The sequence below is a fragment of the Lithobates pipiens genome, unplaced genomic scaffold, assembly GCF_037356315.1.
Source record: "Lithobates pipiens isolate NorthernLeopardFrog02 unplaced genomic scaffold, aLitPip1_a1.2 Scaffold_8, whole genome shotgun sequence".
NCBI classification, from domain to species: Eukaryota; Metazoa; Chordata; class Amphibia; order Anura; family Ranidae; genus Lithobates; species Lithobates pipiens.
In genome coordinates, this window is record NW_027507903.1 from 548,868,063 (window position 1) to 548,888,073 (window position 20,011).

Below are 20,011 nucleotides of genomic sequence, written 5' to 3' on the forward strand. Positions count from 1 at the left end.
GATTAGATGTATAAGCAACTTATCCCATTCTTTCCTCTTCTTTTTCCCAGTATCCAGACCTTCAAGGAATGGCACGTTGTCAAGGACGGGACGCCGCGCACGTTCAGACAGAAGAGTCTCCCGTGGCAGGCGAGCTGCAACCTCTCGACCAGAACGCGTGTGGCCACATGGGATTATTCCTTACGTTGTCAGTGGAAATTTCACAGGTCTCTCAATGACTCTACCTTAAAATAAAAGCCCTCACTACTTTTATCTCTTTAAGCTTTTTATAACCTTTTGGTAGTCTGTAATTTTGATGATCCATTTTTTTTTTAGTCCATAAAACTTGCAAAGTCCTCCTTGTCCCTTTTTAATATCTTAACCTTCCATGTCACAGGCAGTCAGAAGGCAATATTTCGGCAAGCGATGCGCCACTGGGAGAAGCATACTTGTGTCACGTTTCTAGAGCGAACTGATGAGGACAGTTACATTGTTTTCACATATAGGCCTTGCGGGTAATATAGAATTTCTCATCCAGATCAAAATACTGTGTGGTTTTAATTTTATTTTTTTATTTTTTTCCAGTTTTCTGAATATTTACTCTTTCTTCTGTTCCTCTTAAATTGTCATCTTGCGTGCAGGTGCTGCTCCTACGTTGGGCGTCGTGGAGGAGGACCTCAAGCCATTTCTATTGGAAAGAACTGTGACAAGTTTGGCATTGTGGTTCATGAGTTGGGTCACGTCATTGGGTTCTGGCATGAACATACAAGACCAGACCGGGATCATCACGTCACCATCATTCGCGATAACATCCAACCGGGTACTTGAGAAGATGGTCCCCAGGGCTTTTTTTTGTGGGCTTTAGTAGCTGGTATTGGCAAGTAAAAAAAAAAGACAGCTCCAGTTCTGAAAGATATATCATGTGTGCATTTAGTACTATTAAACCTTAAAATAAATGGACACAATTGATTTTACATGTACTGTAAGTTGATCATGCATTCATTATGTAGGCTTACTTTGAAAACATGTTTTATATTTGTCCCCTTGTTTAGCCTTATGGCCTTTTCTCTGACCTTTTTGAAGACTAAAGCCCCACACACACTATCAGATTTTCTGCTGATTTTTGTCCTCAGATTTACCAAAACCATGTAGTACAATGGCCTGCCTATTGCATACAAATTGAAACTCCTAAGGTTTGACCTCGTATTATATGGTTTTGGTAAATCTGAAGGAAAAAAACAGCAGAAAATCTGATAGTGTGTATGGGGCTTAACAGTTGCTATCCTGTGCACACAGCACCATAGCCTAAATACACACATGTAGAAATAATGATTTGTGAAAAGGCAGAAACTGTCAATCCTCATGGGAGCTTGTTAGTTCTGACTTCCAGCTCTGGTGTTGTCAGTAGACATGATTAAGAAGGCTGAAGTTTATGCACAGCCAAAACCTATTTTAGTTCTGGTTTGAGTAGGAAAGGATTACAATCCCTGTTGGGTTTCTACTGCTATTCGGGGCTCTCCTAAGCCAGCCATAGACTGTTCGAATCTCAGCATGTTCAGCAGGGAGCAGCCGATTCGAACCATGCATTGGCATGCGGATTGTACCCTAGTTGATCGCTTGGGTGCAACCAGCCTGATGGATTTTCTTGCGATTTATTACCAGTGGCTATAGCCGCAAGCAATAATCATGGTGTGTGCTCCAGGCCAGGATGGCTCCCACACTGAAGAGCACAAAAGCTCCACGGGAGGGATTCCCCATCAACACTGACTTTAACGGGGGAATAAAGTGACTTTCTTTCCTACAACCATCTATGGCTTAGATTTCCAAGCCCATGATGTCTTCTGACAATAGTTTTCACAATGAAGTAAGGAAAAATCTCCAACGCAAGCAAAGGCAGAAATAAAAATGCCTTTTTTTTTTTTTATAAGTAGAATGGAGGAGGGCTAGATCCCTGTCTGCTTTTTATTGCTGTCACTTAGAGAGATTTCCATTCACTGTCCATCAGAGCCTCGGGTAGCAGTCCCATTTTGCATAATTCTAGCCATAATTGGCTTTGATTGAAAAGTTTTCCCAACCGTTATTGAAATTGTTAGAATGTGGGAAAGTACTTTGAGTCTCCTCATGCAGATTAGGAGTTATGACTTTACCTTGACATTCCTGATCTGCATGCTTCTTCCAGGTCATATCCTAAGAACAGAATTCAGAAATAGTAAATGTAGCATTTGCAGAAATCAGAATAGTCTGACCATAGATTTGAAAAATATTCAAGCAAGGAAATTGAGACTATAGGGTAAATGTATGGCCTAGACTCCTTAAGGGTCTGTCCAAATAGTGTGGCTACATCTTCAGAATTCTATAGGAGCCCTGTGTTTATATCTGATTGACTGTTATTTCCTCAGGACAGGAGTATAACTTCCTGAAAATGGAGCCAGAAGAGGTGGAATCTTTGGGAGAGACATATGATTTTGACAGCATAATGCACTATGCCAAGAATACTTTTTCTAGGTAAGGGAATATTTGGAATTAATGAGCCATAGTGACCTTACCAATTGCTGTTTCCACTTGATGGGTCACAACCGTCTTGACAGAACACTGACAGATTGCTCATTAAACCTTTTGTAATAAAACTGTCCATGGCCTGTGGCTGTATTGTTGTTGTGTTTTTTTTTTTTTTATGCATTCTTTTTTTCTTTAACAGAGGGATTTTCCTTGACACAATTCTACCAAAATATGAAGTAAATGGAGTTAAGCCATCGATAGGACAGAGGACAAGACTTAGTGTTGGGGATATTGCACAGGCCAAGAAGCTCTATCAGTGTACAGGTAATGCGGTTTGCCACAATTTATTTTTATACTAGCTATATGTTAGTATAGTGCTGTGTGTATTAAGCTGCCGTTATATAAATAAAATGCTGTCAAACTGTAAAAGCGAATACCTGGTAGAGAATGTGTATTTGTTGACGTGCTGGTATGTAGGAAATTGTGTGTGCACTAAGCTATATTAGTGGTGACTAATCTCAAAAAACTGTGCTTATGGTTTTAATGGTTTGCCCGGAATCTTGTATATAGCATAATCTTCCCTCAGTGTAATATACAGGAAACATGTGCATTTGTATATTGTATTGTACAATTAATGCAGCATGTGCTTTGGTTTGTTGATGTACAGGGAATAATGTGTGCGCTGGATTCTGTTACTAGACGAGGACTAGGGTGTATCGTGAGTCTTAGAAGGTATAGGGAGTGCTTTTTGCACAGAATTTACTGATTTTCTTTTTTTTAGAGAAAGTGCCATGTGTTCTTATCTCTGTCACTTTCCGCCTGTTGCTGGCTATGCAGATGCTATGTATACATACTTTCCTAAAAGGGGATGCTGTGTGTACTCTGCTCTCTGGAAAACTGTGTGCTAATTTCTGTTAGTGTGTCTGTGTATATATGGAATGCCATGTGCTGTATTGGTGTGCTGTGGATGCTTTGTGTTCTCAGTCCTATTGGAGTGCAGGGCATGCTCTGTGTACTGGATTCTAGTGTTGTGCTAAAAAAGATCTGTGCACTGGATTCTACTGGTGTCCAGGGAATGCTCTGTGCACTGGATTCTACTGGTGTCCAGGGAATGCTCTGTGCACTGGATTCTACTGGTGTCCAGGGAATGCTCTGTGCACTGGATTCTACTGGTGTCCAGGGAATGCTCTGTGCACTGGATTCTACTGGTGTCCAGGGAATGCTCTGTTCACTGGATTCTATTGGTGTCCAGGGAATGCTCTGTGCACTGGATTCTATTGGTGTCCAGGGAATGCTCTGTGCACTGGATTCTATTGGTGTCCAGGGAATGCTCTGTGCACTGGATTCTATTGGTGTCCAGGGAATGCTCTGTGCACTGGATGCTATTGGTGTCTAGGGAATTCCCTGTGCACTGGATGCTATTGGTGTCTAGGGAATTCCCTGTGCACTGGATGCTATTGGTGTCTAGGGAATTCCCTGTGCACTGGATGCTATTGGTGTCTAGGGAATTCCCTGTGCTCTGGATTCTATTGGTGTCCAGGGAATGCCCTGTGCACTGGATGCTATTGGTGTCTAGGGAATGCCCTGTGCTCTGGATTCTATTGGTGTCCAGGGAATGCCCTGTGCACTGGATGCTATTGGTGTCTAGGGAATTCCCTGTGCACTGGATGCTATTGGTGTCTAGGGAATGCCCTGTGCACTGGATGCTATTGATGTCTAGGGAATTCCCTGTGCTCTGGATTCTATTGGTGTCCAGGGAATGCTCTGTGCACTGGATTTTACTGGTGTCCAGGGAATGTTCTGTGCACTGGATTTTGTTGGTGTGCAGAACATTATCTGTGTATTGAATTCTGTTATGCAGGGAGTGATCTATGTACTGGATTCATTCTATTGGTGTGCTTGAAATGATCTGTGTACTGGGTTCTATTTGTATGCGAGGAATAATCTATGTACTGGATTCTGTTGCTGTGCAAGAAATGATCTATGTATTGGATTCTATCGGTGTACAGGAAATGCTGTGCACTGGATTCTTTTGGTGTGTACGGGGGTGTGTGCTGAGAATTTTTTGTATACTATTGGTATGCAGGGGATGCTCCTGTGTTCAGGGAATGGTGTATGTTTTGGGATCTATTGGTAGGCAAGTAATTTGTGTATTGAGATCTATAGGTGTGCAGGGTATGGTGTATGTATTGATCTATTGGTATGTAGGGAACGGTATATGTATTGGAATGCATGAAATGTTGTGCATTTTGGGCTCTTAGTGTGTATGGTATGTGTGTACTGAGTGCTGTTGGAGTGACGGGAATGTTCTGGTTCTACTAAAATGCAGTGAGTGCTGAATGAGTTGGCTCTGCGTACAGCAAATGTTCAGTTCTCTGGGCTCTATATATGGGGAATACTGTGTGTACAGGACTTTTTTGGTGTTCAAAGAATGCTGCAATGTAATTGTTGTGCACATTTAGCTCTGTAGCGTGCAGTAAATTGTCTATGTGCCATTATTTTCCAGATTCTGCAGAAGGGTTTATATGCATTTGGCTCTGAGTCTTGTTCTTGGCCTTTCCTTTCTAATTGACTTGCTCTGATCTTTCTCTCTTTCTCACACTCATCAGTTGGAGAGCTGTACATCTTGTCCCTCTTTCACCATCCTCGTGTAAGTGAACCTTTCCCAGTTTCCCTGACAACCGCAGGAAGCATTTGTTTGCAATGGTCATCAGCTGTGTGTAGAAATGTCAATACAGTGTTACTGAAAAGCACAGAGCTTTGTCTGTAACCAACTCATTTCCAAGAGGAATGTAGCCCACTGCTATATTAACTCTGCCGTGTCCTAGCCTGAGCACAAACAGGTTGTTTTCAGCTGGCACAGATCTTCCAGAACTGTTTTTTTTCTTGGAATACCACAATGCGTACCAGATGTCCACTCACATGTGCTGCCATTGTCCCATAATGCTTTGCTGTAGCTCTTTCATTTTTTTTTTCTCTTGTTACAAAACTAGTTGTCATGCTAAACCATTTCATTATAGCAGGACAAACTAAAACTTAAGATTAAAAAATTATTTATTCCACCCAAAGGCTAGACAAGTTTCAGGATACAAGAAATGGCTGATGGTGGCTAAGCTGTTTCTGCTGTAGTAATGAAGTAAGTGGAGGCACACATTCCCTTTTGCTAAAATAGAAAACACAAAAAAGTGCAGATAAAAACTTTTTATAGGTGAAAGTGGTAAAAATTTACAATAAAGTGACTTGAAAAGGGCATATCCCCAAGATGGATATGACTGGTATCCCAGCATCAGTTGGTGTGACCTAATAAACCAGGTCACACCAACTGATGCTGAAGACACACTTGCTAGGTAGCCGGCCTGGAAGAGAGATGTTGTCAGAAAAGAACATAATACAAAAAGAACCGAACAAGCGTCGGACCAAAGGTTAAAATCCAAATTCATATATTGGTTATACTAGTTTTTACATTCACATGCCTGGCCTGAAGGTTTCCAGATTCTTGCAGAGGAGGGGTCATTGGTGGGTGAATGGCCATCCCTCCTTCCCCCCCCTTCCCTCCTTCTTCCCCCCCCCTTCCCTCCTTCTTCCCCCCCCCTTCCCTCCTTCTTTCCCCCCCTTCCCTCCTTCTTCTCCCCCCCATTCCTCCTTCTTCCCTCCTTCTTCCCCCCCTTCCCTCCTTCTTCCCTCCTTCTTCCCCCCCTTCCCTCCTTCTTCCCTCCTTCTTCCCCCCCTTCCCTCCTTCTTCCCCCCCCCTTCCCTCCTTCTCCCCCCCCATCCCTTCCCTCCTTCCCCCCCCCATCCCTTCCCTCCTTCTTCCCCCCCCCCCATCCCTTCCCTCCTTCTCCCCCCCCCCCATCCCTTCCCTCCTTCTCCCCCCCCCCCATCCCTTCCCTCCTTCTCCCCCCCCCCCCCATCCCTTCCCTCCTTCTCCCCCCCCCCCCATCCCTTCCCTCCTTCTCCCCCCCCCCCCATCCCTTCCCTCCTTCTCCCCCCCCCCCCATCCCTTCCCTCCTTCTCCCCCCCCCCCCCCATCCCTTCCCTCCTTCTCCCCCCCCCCCATCCCTTCCCTCCTTCTCCCTCCCTCCTTCTCCCCCTCCACCACCACCCCTTCCCCCATTTCCCTCACTTTCTTTCTACCTTTTTTTTTTTTTTTTCTTTCTGTTGTCAGACTAATAGACTATTAGTTCCAACTGAGGCTGCCAGCTGGACTGTCAGCCTTCTAGGCACTCATATCCACCATTCATTTTACATGCTCTCAATGTTTCCGTTTGTGAACCACTCTTCCCTTTTAGCTTCTGGGCTTCTTCCTGCCCTCTTCCTCTTGTTTTCAAGGCTTCAGGTCAGCACACGTTTTGTGTGCTTTAAGAACTGTTTTTGGCTTTCCTGGATGGCCTTTGAAATCCCAGGCATAGAGACATAACGTCCATTCCTGTTGAGATCTTTGGCCTTCACATGCTTTCATTATAAGTGTTTTTTCAAATGGATGCTACTAATGATTGTAGTTAATATGCCTTTATATATGTCTGGCCTTTGGGACCATGGATCCATTCGTACCCTTTCAAATAAAGTATTTTGTGAATTTGTATTTTTGGTTGTATTAAAAACTTCCACTTCCAGTCCCAGGCTAGATACCGGTACTTCACAAAGGTGGGGCACAGCTTTGGTCCTCCGGTTCCCACATTCTTTGATGTTTTTGTAGATTACTTCACCATGGTTCTTGCAGTGTCCAATCCAGGGGTTATCATTTCTGCTAACATCTCTCATTTTGCAGGCTACCTAGCAAGAGTTCCATAGAAAGTACAGGCCGGCAACTCGACAGCTTCTCCATAGAAAATTATTTGAGCATTACAGCAATAACGTCATACAAAAAGCAGGTTTACTCTAATGTTGGCTGCTGCCAAAGCAAGTACTGCCTTCTCTTTTCTCCTCACCACTGTTTAGTTGCTGGCAGCAAAAAAAATGTATGGGGCAGCATTGGATCACCTCTATAGCTTCCATGTTAAGGCAAGGGGTCTCTGGGAGAGTATGTAATCAGAGATTTGACTTGACTACCAGGAGACCAAGAAGAGGACTCTAAAAACTGGGTGTCTCCTGAGTTAACCAGAGAAATTGACAGCTATGGGAAACAGCCCTCAGCCTTGTATGCACTCCAAGTTGTGTAAAGCTTAAACAGGGCTGTTTCTCACCCACGCGGTTGGAACAGAGCAGCAGGAGAGTAAGGGGACGGGAATCGGAAATGGGGTGGTATATAGGCCAAAAGGCAAAGGGCATATTCAGGTAAAAAAAAATTTAAAATCGGTTCTACAGTAGAAATATTTTGTAAGTCAGCTGTTTAAAACTCTGGCAACAGATTTAAGGATCAGACTGTTCTTGGCAAACCAGATTTCTAGTATTTCTTTGCCTCTGGGACACTCTAGGTTGTTAATCATCTTATCTCAAACGGCACTCATATTTGTGTGTTTCTAATCTGATGTGATGGTACTTTACCATTTGCTGCTGTTCTGAAGCTAGACCTTACCTATTCTGTTTCTAAAAACAAACCTGTGCTATAGGTGGTATGTAGGATAAGGTTTCTGATCATTTTATTTTAAAAATGTTATTTGTCTGGCAATGATTTCCTTGTCTTCATGCATGGTTGTCCTCGGGTCAGTGGCATAGAAAATAAAGCCAGAACAGGCAAGCAACTAGCATGTTCAGTAGGACAGTCATAAGAATCTGCTCCATGGTCATACTTCTAGCCATTCCTTTTTTTTTTTTTTTTTATATATATTGAGTAAGGCTTAGGACATCTGTGATTTGTTTAGGTGTCTTGAAATAAGTGGGTTACCATTGTTGACTTCCTGGAAATCCTGCCTGGCTATCCCTATTTTTAACACTTTGCATCACTGATTTGCAAATGTATGCAGCATTTGAAGTCCAAATACCTGAACCATATTCTTGTGCTGAACCAGCATTGAACTCAAAGGATCCTTTTATGAGGCCCAGACAATTAACCTCTTTGGGAAGCGAGATCAGCAACAGACCATGTATTTCCTTTTTATAATGAATTTCTTTTAAATAGACTGGCAATGTCGCCCAAACCCAACATTTCTCAGCTGTGGTACTTTGTGCATATTTCCAGATGTCCAGGTAAAAGCATGGCTTTCATTGGAAGAGCTTAAAACAAGCATGTTGTGTGAAAAACATGCAGTATTGGCAGCAGCCAAGTACTGGAAGGAAAAAATGTACTGGAAGTGGCCATAGTCAGATTCAAATCATGAAAGTCCTGCTGTCATATTGGTAGAAATGGGCTATATATGAGCGCTTACTGAAGACCCCTGCACAGAGTCCTAACCCATGTTGGGCATGGTAAATGGGACTTGACACGGTAGCATCTCCATACAACAAAAAAACACTGTTGTATGCCTGGGGGCAATTGCATCTAAGTGACCTATTGTATTAGAGCAGTGGGCTCTTTGCAGTGTTACAGAGCAGACTTTCGAAATTGCAGCCATGAAAATGTAGTAGTATGTGTAGCATTGTGGTTCACATGCTTAAATAACATTACTTAAATTATATATTTAAGAAGTTGGTTGTCGGGGGGGAAAAGGGGGGGGGGGGGGGAGCATTAATCAGTGGAATAAAGAATTCTCTCTTTAGCAGTGATATTAAGGCAGAACAAAAGTCTTTACAAGGAGGGCCCTCTGATTCCCCCTGTCTTGAATTGTATTGTAATGTCTGCCCTAATGTTGTAAAGCGCTGCGTAAACTGTCGGCGCTATATAAATCCTGTATAATAATTCACAAGGAACTCAGGATTCCAGTCACTAGTACCCATCAACAGTTTGGTATTAAAGTTTCCAAGGCTATACTCAAGGATGGGATGCTACTATATTAACCTGTTACCTCTCCAGATTAAATATCGCCAATTTTTACCCATGTTTAGAGGGCCCCATAGAGGGCAAATGATTCCCATCTGAAGGTCACCAACTCTGGTCAGCTCTGACCTAGAGTTCCTCTCGCCTTGCTGCTCCTTGCTTTTTAAAGTGTTTACCTTTTAATAGGAAAACACTGGACACCCTCCCAACTGCCCTGATTCCCGCTGTATTTTCCTCTGGATTTACCTCCACAGCCACTCTAGAGGTCCAGGGTTTTGAAATCCCCCACTCTTCTCCCTCGGCACTTCCAGGATGGACCAGATGGATTCTAATTGTCACACTGTCTTATTGAAAGGTGGGGAGGGTGTCTGGTGTCAGTTCACCTTTACATTTATTTTGTAAAGGTGAACTAACCCTTTAGAACTTAGTCTCTTTTTTAGCCCTTTTTTTTAGCACTTTTCAACCTCTGTCAACTATTTTTCTCCAGTTATATCCATTGCCTTTTAAACTCGTCTATAGTGTGTTACAAGTAATAAAAGTCCACACTAGTGGTTGTCTCAGAAATAAACTTAACTGAAAAATCTCTTTTCCAAAGGCAAACCTAATATCTGGTCAAACTGGTGGCAAACAGGGGGAAGTTACATCAAAGTATGTGATGTTGGATGCTTTCTTTCTTAGGCCTCTCACTTTCATTTACCGATATCAGTTATTTCTTGTCTGCAAACTGAGAGATAATTCAAACCCCAAGCAGAAAACTGTTGAAGACTCTGTTTTCCCTAGTGACTATATAGAGCATTTTCAAATTATTTTTTTTGTCAGAAAACGTGACCGACCCCACTGCTTCCCACATCATAACCACTAGGTTTAACCCGTTCATGCCTAAGCCTACTTCTGACATTTTGTTGCCTACAAGTTAAAATCCATATTTTTTGCTAGAAAATTATTTGGAGCTGCCAAACATTATATATAAGAGACCCTAGAGAATAAAATGATGACCATTGTAATATTTTATTTGCGCAGCGGTCTTTCAAACACACTTTTTTGGGAAAAAGACACTTTCATGAATTGGCCTAGTAAAGTTTGCCCAATTTTTTGTATAATGCAGAAGATGAGGTTACACCAAATACCTAATGTGTCATACTTTGAAATTGTGCACACGCTTTTGGAATAGTGGAAAACTACGGTATCTAAAAAAAAAACTCCATAGGCGACGCTTTAAGTCATTTTTACGGTTACCAGGTTAGAGTTCGTTTTGCTAGAATTATTGCTCTTGCTCTCACGATCACAGCGATACCTCAGGTGTGATTTGAACACCGTTTACATATGTGGGTGCAACTTGCGCATGCGGTTTCTTTGCTGCCCAAGCTCGTGGGGACGGGAGAGCTTTAAAATAAATTCTGATGACTTTTTTTTTTTTTTTAATTGATGTCACATCCACTGTGACAGGTACTCTTTATGGAGTGATCAGGGGTCTAAAATCGCTCCTTTGCACTTCAATGTATTCAGATTGGCAAAAACAGCGATTCTGAAAACTTAAATCGGCACCATTGGCAGCCGAGTAAACTAAGTGACGCCACTTCCGTTTTTTTTTTACATAAAGCTGGAAAACGCTTTGTTCCAGTTGCCTGTTTCAGTCTCACTCTAACTGGCGTAGACAGATAATGGCTGAAGGTGGGGACGCCCCCTCCCGCTCTTCCGGGTTAAAGGCCGAGCAGCGTTTAGCCGCATTGGTTGTTATCCCTAAAGAGCCGACCGTCCACTCTTTAAAAAGACTGTGCTGCAGGCATCCTCCTGGTATAACCTCTTAAAGCCAAGGCCCCTTATGTGTGTACGGTTAGTGCTAAGGGGTTAAGCTCCTGAGATGGCTGGATAAGAGGGCGAACACCACTAAAGCCTAAGTTTACCCTAAATAACAGAAAAATTGTCATAATAGACATAAATTTTAGTTTAGTATGATTTAGTGAACATTTGGTATGATGTGTCCCTTGTGCTGATTCTGCACGTTTTAGGAAAAAATATTCATCTGTCCAACTCACCCCACCTCAGTCACCATATTCTTTTGGTGTGGCAGGGATTATTACGCCAAGGTGCTTTCATGAGCACTCAAGATCTTGACTATGCCCGGCTTTTCCTGGCAGATGCGCCATTCATAAGACGTTACTACAGCTTTTATGAATGACACAGGATCTTCCAATGGAGGATGGGTGGATTATTGATAGTTCTGACCCCAACATTCATAGATCCAATGTTATTCATAGAAGCTGTATTATGGTTCATGTATGGTAAAATGGTTTAGAAAGGCTAGTCTACAGGCTCCAATTCTGGAATTCAGCCCTGTAAATGGAAACCAATGAAATAATTCATAATCTGGTTTACTGGTTTGAATTTGAAGGGGAAGAACTATTTTTTTTTTTTTTTTTTTTTTTTTTTTTATATGGGCAGTAGGAGATGGATTAGAACACCTACTTAGTTTTGGACTAAAAAATAAACTAAAATAATGTGGTTGCTTAAGTGTGCACACCCTCTTATACCTGGGGATGTAGCTGTGTTCAGAATTAAGCAAGTCAGTACACACCTGCCATAATTTAAAGTGCCTCTAATTAACCCTAAATAAAGTTCAGCTGTTCTAGTAGGTCATTCCTGACATTTTCTTAGTCGCATCCTACAGCAAAAGCCATAGTCCACAGAGAGCTTTTTAACCATTTGCCGACCAGCGCACGACGATGTACGCCGACAGAATGGCACGGGCAGGCAAATGGGCGTACATGTATGCCCCTTTAAATTTGCTGCCCTGCCATCTGGAGCGCCGCACGCTCCCGCGCTGGTCGGGACCCCCGTGAGTCCGGTCACGGGACCCGCGGACTCGATCGCCGCGGGCATCCCCGCGATCGTCTCACGGAGCAGCCGAATGGAGAAGTGCCGTTGTAAACAACATTTCTCCATTCTGCCTAGCAACTACTGACGCTGATCTCTGCTTCATGTGATTGGAGCAGAGATCAGTGTTCACTAAATGAAAGCCCAACCCCCCCACAGTTAGTAACACATCCCTAGGAACACTTAACCCCTACACTGCCACCCACTGGTTAACCCCTTCACTGCCAGTGTCATTTACACAGGAATCACTGCATTTATATAGCCGTGATTACTGTATAAATGACAATGGTCCCAAAAATGTGTCAAAAATGTACGATGGGTCCCCCACAGTGTCGCAATCACAATAAAAATCGCTGATCGCCGCCATTACTAGTAAAAAAAATAAATAAATAAATGCTATAAAACTATCCCTATTTTTTGTAAACGCTATAACTTTTGCGCAAACCAATCAATAGTCGATTATTGTGTTTTTTTTTTTTTTTTACCAAAAATATGTAGAAGAATACGTATCGGCCTAAACTGAGGGGAAAACATGTTTTTTTTTATATATTTTTGGGGGATATTTATTATAACAAAAAGTAAAAAATAATGCGTTTTTTCAAAATTGTCGCTCTATTTTTGTTTATAGCGCAAAAAATAAAAACCGCAGGAGTGATCAAATACCACCAAAAGAGAGCTCTATTTGTGGGGAAAAAAAGGACGTCCATTTTGTTTGGGAGCCACGTCGCACGACCGCGTAGTTGTCAGTTAAAGCGACGCAGTGCCGAATCGCAAAAAGTGGTCTGGTCTTTGACCAGCAAATTGGTCCGGTCTGAAAGTGGTTAAGCATCAATGAGATGTCATTGTTAAAAGGTATCGGCCAGGAGAAGGATACATAAGAATTTCCAGGGCATTCGATATACCATGGTACACATGAAGTTCCTTTTCATTTTTAGCTTTCTAGCAGAAGCTTGAAGGTTTTGTGCCAATATTGACTGGTATTTGGAACAGTTTAATATTCCCTCTTCTTTGACTAAGGCCCCTTTTGTTCCAGCTGAAGAAAAACAGCCCTGAAGCATGATGCTGCCACCACCATGCTTCACGGTGGGTATGGTGTTCTTCTGGTGATGTGCAGTGTCCTTTTTGCACCAAACATGTTTTTTGGAATTATGTCCAAAAAGTTCAACCTTGGTTTCACCAGACCACAATACATTTTCCCGCATGCTTTTGGGACACTTCAAATGTGTTTTTGCAAACTTTTGTCGGGCTTGGGTGTTTTTTCTTTGTAGGAAAGAGCTTGCCACTTTATCCCATAACCCAGACATATGAATACGAGAGATTGTTGTCACATGTACCACACAGCTAGTACTTGCCAGATATTCCTGCAGCTTCTTTAACCACTTCAGCCATGGAAGATTTTACCCCCTTTCTGACCAGAGCACTTTAAAATTTGGCGAAAAACATGTTTGGTGCAAAAAGGACACTGCACATCACCAGAAGAACACCATACCCACCGTGAAGCATGGTGGTGGCAGCATCATGCTTCAGGGCTGTTTTTCTTCAGCTGGAACAAAAGGGGCCTTAGTCAAAGTAGAGGGAATATTAAACCGTTCCAAATACCAGTCAATATTGGTACAAAACCTTCAAGCTTCTGCTAGAAAGCTAAAAATGAAAAGGAACTTCATCTTTCAGCATGACAATGACCCAAAGCATACATCTAAATCGCCAAGGGAATGGCTTCAGAAGACTAAAGTTTTGGAATGGCCGAGCCAGAGCCCAGACCGGAATCCGATTTGAAAATCTGTGGGATGATCTAAAGAGAGCTGTGCACAGGAGACTCCCTCGCAATCTGACAGATTGAACTGTTTTTGCAAAGAGTGGGCAAATATTGCCAAGTCAAGAAGTGCCATGCTCTTACCCCAAAAAACTGAGTGCTGTAATAAAATCAAAAGTTGCTTCAACAAAGTATTAGTTTAAGGGTGTGCAGACTTATGCAACTGTGTTAGTTTAGTTTTTAAATTTTTACTTCCCTCCACCTAAAAGATTTCAGTTTCAACTGAGTTGTACTGTTTATAGGTCACATTAAAGGTGGAAAAAGTTCTGAAATCATTTTTGTAAATTTTTTTTTTTATTATTTTTACATCGCAGAAACCTGACATTTTAACAGGGGTGTGTAGACTTTTCATATCCACTGTACATGTTAGAAGAAAGCGGGGGTTAATTTTGGTTTTTAGCCTTCTCATTTGCTAGAGCGATTTCATCTAAACCTATACCAAGCATCTTCACTTCCCATATTTACAGATAACCTCAAAACATCTGTGTGACATCTGGTGATCACATGATTGTGACATCATCATGAGTGGAGAGACACCACAGGAGGGTGGGGAGGAGAGGGCAATACCGCAGGGAATGTGTAATTAGGCGGTCAGTGGAACTGTCGGCCACCTTGTCTACTGTTTTCTTTTTTGTAGGAAAAACCTCTGATCCTAGTTTAACTTCCAGACTGTTTGTTTTATTATTATTATTATTTTTTTACATTTTAAAACTGAAAGCTGTCAATAGTTTTGCATTGAAAGTTTTGCCAGCTGTTAAATCTCAGTAACCTAAAGCTACAATGTCTACTTGTGGTTTGAAAGCAATTTGTTAAACGAAAAAGTTTATAGAGAAATACAGAAGCTGCTGTTGCTGACATGTACCTATGAAACGGATCATACTGGAACCTGATTAGTTGCTGTGATTTATTGTCCTTTTTCACATTATCTTTGTACTGTTTTATGATACCAGTCCCTGGGTTCTTAGTCTTTGGTCAGCCATTCATACATGCTAGCAGTTAGAGAAAGGGAAATGAAATATAACCTAGTAAAATGTTGCTACAAAATTATAAGGCATTTTAAAGTATCTTAATCTGCTCTGCAGTGTGTTATGGAACTAAATGACTTTGCACTTTTAATTAATTGAATACTTATGAAATGCACATATCCGGTAAAATAGACACACTTAATGATATTATCAACATCAATGAAGTGTGTGTGTGTATGTGTATGTATATGTGTGTGTGTGTGTATATATGTATATATGTATATATATATATATATATATATATGCTCACAAACACATCAGAAATCATAAAGTGCAAAAATTATCAGTGTCTATAAATCAGGGGTCTCAAATTAGCAGCCCTCCAGCTGTTACAAAACTACAAGTCCCATCATGCCTCTGCCTGATGGAGTCATGCTTTTAATTGTCAGCCTTGCAATGGCTCATGGGACTTGTAGTTTTGCAACAGCTTGAGGGCCACAAGTTTGAGACCCCTGCTATAAATGAATGTAAGAATAGAGTCCATCCAGTGTAGAAAATATAAAACTGACCGCTGCCGTGATCTCTATCTTGGACTGTACTTCTTTTGTGAATGGTCCCCACCACCAATACAAAGCAATTACCAAAAGATTAACCTTCAAATCATAAGCAGTTAACCAAGCATATGTATCCAGAAATTCTCAGCAAAAGCGGTCTGTACCTCCACAGGATGGCCCTAGCACACAACTCCAATGTGTCACCACAGATACAGTGCTGATATCACTCCAGCAAACAAACCATGGCCCAGTATCTTCTAAACAGCGAGTTTATTAAATGTGCGGTACTCACAAAGTCGGATCAAAGGATGTAACACCGCTAACGGCAGCCTGTGCAATGATGTCACGACTAGACTCCACCCTATGTATTGCATGGCAATTCACGTCTTCCCCCTGAATGAATATAATTTTTTTTTTTTTTTTTTTTTTTGTGCACATAAGCATGATTATACATGCTTTTCTGTGGCAGCTGCCAACCCCGACCCCGTGAGAGAAAATCCCCTCCAGTTGAGTCTTGTACAGATCTAAAACTGTTCATAAATGTTAGATCTTCTATACTCTGTTTGAAACTGGAAAAAGAAATGTGGCTATAGATGGGATTGAAACAGTTGCTGAATGTGTAGTTTATCTGTTCATGGTATTGTTTGTGTGATAATTTTGTAATTGTCACCTCCTAATTACATTATATTATCGCCATAATTCTTGTTTTCACAGCTTGCGGGGAGACTTTACAGGACAGTCAGGGCAATTTCTCGTCTCCAGGTTACCCAAATGGCTATTCTGCTTATGTGCACTGTGTGTGGAGGCTTTCTGTAACCCCAGGGGAGAAGGTATGCATCTAGCTGAATATGATCTGGTTAATTATATTCCATAACAGTATCTGGTTGGTTTAAGAGCTGCCTCTGCACAATGCAGTCCTGAGCAAAGTACATCAGGCCATCACGGCATGAGAAAACTGTTGCACCACAGCAGGCTTTTGCCTGCCGAATCGCTCTATCATACAAAGGCTTCTCAAAGGGTCAAATGGGTTCTGAATCCTTGCACTTATCTGGTATTTTAACTTTTTTTTTTATTATTATTATTTTTTTTTTTTTTCAGGGGTACCATTCTCCCACTTCCTTTTTGCCTCATCCTCTTCCTCGGAGGATGAAGCATTGGAGGAAATCTTCAGGATGAAGAAGAGGTAGAAGCTGGGGATCAGGACTCCTCTGAGTCAGCTTTTACAGGAGAAATCTAAGTGTCCTAGGCTGCCTTGGGCACAAAAGACCATCATGGTTTTCCTGGCTGATGTATTAAGTTGTTACTGCCAGAAGGCGTCTAAATCTTCCAAATTCTATTTAGTGCACCCTCACTGGCAAGAAATTATGTACGCCAATTGAATGCACACCCACAGAAGGTGTTTTTACCACCAAATCTGTTTTGTTCACCCCTACCCCATTGATGCAGAATGCAAGAAACTGGGTCCTTGCCTAAGCAAGACCTGGCTGTCCCGGTGGGTGAGGTCACAGTCTTTAAAGACATCACAGACCAGAGGTTAGAGGCATTTTTTAAGGTGTCCTCTTTTGGTAGTTTGACTATGCAGCCTCTGGTTTGCCAAACCCTAAAGTCTATTAATTGTATTCTCTATTTTATCAAATCAGACCCAGAGGATCCTGCTATTTGGCAGCTTCTGGTAGATTTTCCGATGGCCTTGGGATTATTGGATGCCTTGAAAGATTCCATAAAGCAGCTTTGTCTATCCACATTAGATGGGTCCCATGGCTTAAGTATTGGTAATCTTTTTGGACCATCTTTGGATGTCTTAATTCAGAAAGTGACTGTGGGGAAGAGCAGTATGGCCAGACTTAACAGTTGGGGTTTTGTGGCTTTCCGCCTCTGCATTTTATACGCTCTGGGGGTCTTTTGGATCCAGAAAAAGTCTTTGTGGCAAAAGGCGGTTTCTTTTGTGATAAATTTGATGTCCCCAGGGTTCATCGCACCTGTGCTGACAGTGGAGTGGTCTCAAGCATTTCAACTAATTCCCAAAGGTACAACATTTCGGAATGGAGTTCACTGGGTCGGTGATTGCTTTGCTTAACCAAGGGGACTTTTGGTGTCGGTGGATATCATGGATGCCTACTTTAACATCCTGATTTTCCAGTTTTTGCAGGGTTTTCTGTGATTGACAGTGAGCAGTGGAGGCTGGTGCCTAAATTTGGGGGGCGCAAATACCACCAAAAGAAAGTTATATTTGTGGGAAGAAAGGGCACCAATTTTATTTGTGTACAGTGTTGCACGACCACGCAATTGTCAGTTAAATTGATGCAGTGTTAAATGACAAAAATGGATTCCTATTTGTGTCTGATCACAAAAAACCTGTCCATGCCCGCTGCAAACCTATGCTGATCTGGTTGGTATACGGCTCTAATTGGCCATGTGCATGAGATATAGGACAACTATCCTCCTTGTCTTACCTGTCTCTATACCTAACGCACTTAAGTTGGATGTTAACTACAATGATATTTAGCTTTAGATTGCCACCTGCACCAGCTGCATGTCATTGGTTGGCTGACATTTCTGCACAATGGATGTTGCCACATCCGACACCACCAGAAGTATGTGAAACCAGGTGACAACCCAGGAAAACAATTGACAGTGTGGGACAGAGCATTGCCACTATAATAACAGGAAGTGCCTGAACATGGACCTTCACAGAAGGATCGCTGGGTATTAAGACAGCTGCAGATTTGAAAAGATTGACAAGAACTTTGGAAATAACTATGACTTAATGAAGCTTGGATGAGATTGAGTGCACAGGTCACAGATAGAATCCAAGTGTGGTAACTGTCACAATATAGATGACACGCATATATACATAATCATTCATTGCTTTCTAATTCTCCCAAATGTAATGAGAGAGCCTGTCCTCTTATTGAATGAGATGATCATTGCACTCGTAGAATGTCTGACAAGGGTTTTTTTTGTTTTTTGTTTTTTTTTAACAGAATCAGCAAAACGTCCATCCTAAAAAGTTATTTCCCCATTCCCCTCAGGAGTGCAAGCCTGATTTGCAAACAAAGACTTTCCCAGCTGTGTGGGCTGGTGGCACATAAACATGACATTGAGTGGAAGAGGCAGGGACGGAGCCTGGGACAGAGACTGGGATGGATGGATAGTGGGTGAGCAGAGCCCATGGGCTTTTACTGACATCCCTCATGCAGCAGAAAATGTATTCCACAAGTAAGGAGCTCAGCCATGCACTGCTGCTGGAGAAAGGGGGAGGGTCCTTTGTGTGCAGCTCACTCACATCGCCAACACTCACAAAACACCTTTTATTACAGGAATAGATCATCAGACACAAAGCAAAGATCGGCTATAAGACACAAATAGTCATTCATTGTCACAAAGCACTTTGCGGGCTACACAGGGCTCTGCAAGTAGCTTGTGTGCAGATCAGAGGTCGTTAAAGTCTGATCAGAACTATGGGGGGAGGGATCCTGATGACCTCAGTCCCTGGATACACAGTGACAGAGCATTCACTTTGAGAGCAGCATGGGAAGCAAGTGTCCACACAGACAACACAGCCCGCCCCCCTGTCTGTCAGTACAGACATCCCCTGTACACAGCCCGCACCTACCTTTCTACCTCTTCATTGTCCGATGGTCAGTGGGGGGATGATGAAGATGAGGAATTATCCAGTCACCAGTGTGTCCTGGCATGTCCTCCGATCTGTCACTTTTCCAAGTTGTCCTGTTCTCCCAGCAGCATCTTCAATCGATCTTCACATAGGCCCTACTCGGCCATGCATTCCATGTAAGTAGCGGCAACATCACTTCCGGCTTCTCGCCGGCACAGAGAATCCGGAAATGGCGTCAGGAGGGAAAGCACCGCCTATGTCCTACGGCGGTGCCAAGCAACATAAACACAGCAAGAAGAATGACCCTATGAGAGTGTAGAAGCACACTACATAGCACCACAAAGCAGCAGAAAAACCAGCAAATCAAGGATCTCGCCTGCAATCACGTGATTGCATTGGTGTCACACTTCCCATAGTGCACTGTCCGGCTCCCAGAACACAGTGCACTTGGGACCTTTTTCCCAAGGCGTCTTTCAGGACAGCACCTGAGAGATAGCGACTCCTCCCTCCTCGTTAGGAAACACCTTCTTCCTCCAGACTTTAAAGGGAGGCGCCTCCCTACCACACATCAGTTATTGTGTTTCCTCCGGCCCGGAGGGAACATCTTCTGGGAGGGAGTCAGTTTCTCTTAGGTGTTCCTGAGGGACTAGGCTTCTTTCCCTTTTTTTCCTCCTTTAGAGACCCGCTGTCCTCCCGACCTACCCAGGCCTCGACAGCGGTAGCAAGCGGGCTCCTCTTCCCCTCTTGTGCTCGGAGAGAGCCGAGATTCGGTGGCCCGCACGTTCGTACGCGCGTGTGCCGCCGCCATATTTTTTTCGGCGGTCGCGCCGGAAGTGACAGAGCAGGTCATCGGGTCGG

The 20,011-nt window shown here is 42.7% G+C and overlaps 1 protein-coding gene across 1 annotated transcript in view; it reads left to right on the forward strand.

Moving 5' to 3' along the window:
• The window catches only part of BMP1 (bone morphogenetic protein 1), a 160,164-nt gene that overhangs the window by 73,867 nt on the left and 66,286 nt on the right, over positions 1-20,011 (forward strand). Inside the window, exons 3-8 of the mRNA XM_077469829.1 lie at positions 51-206; positions 377-494; positions 621-799; positions 2,379-2,484; positions 2,678-2,802; positions 16,252-16,367. Of these exons, the coding sequence (XP_077325955.1) occupies positions 51-206; positions 377-494; positions 621-799; positions 2,379-2,484; positions 2,678-2,802; positions 16,252-16,367 (800 nt within the window). The remainder of the gene's footprint in view (positions 1-50; positions 207-376; positions 495-620; positions 800-2,378; positions 2,485-2,677; positions 2,803-16,251; positions 16,368-20,011) is intronic.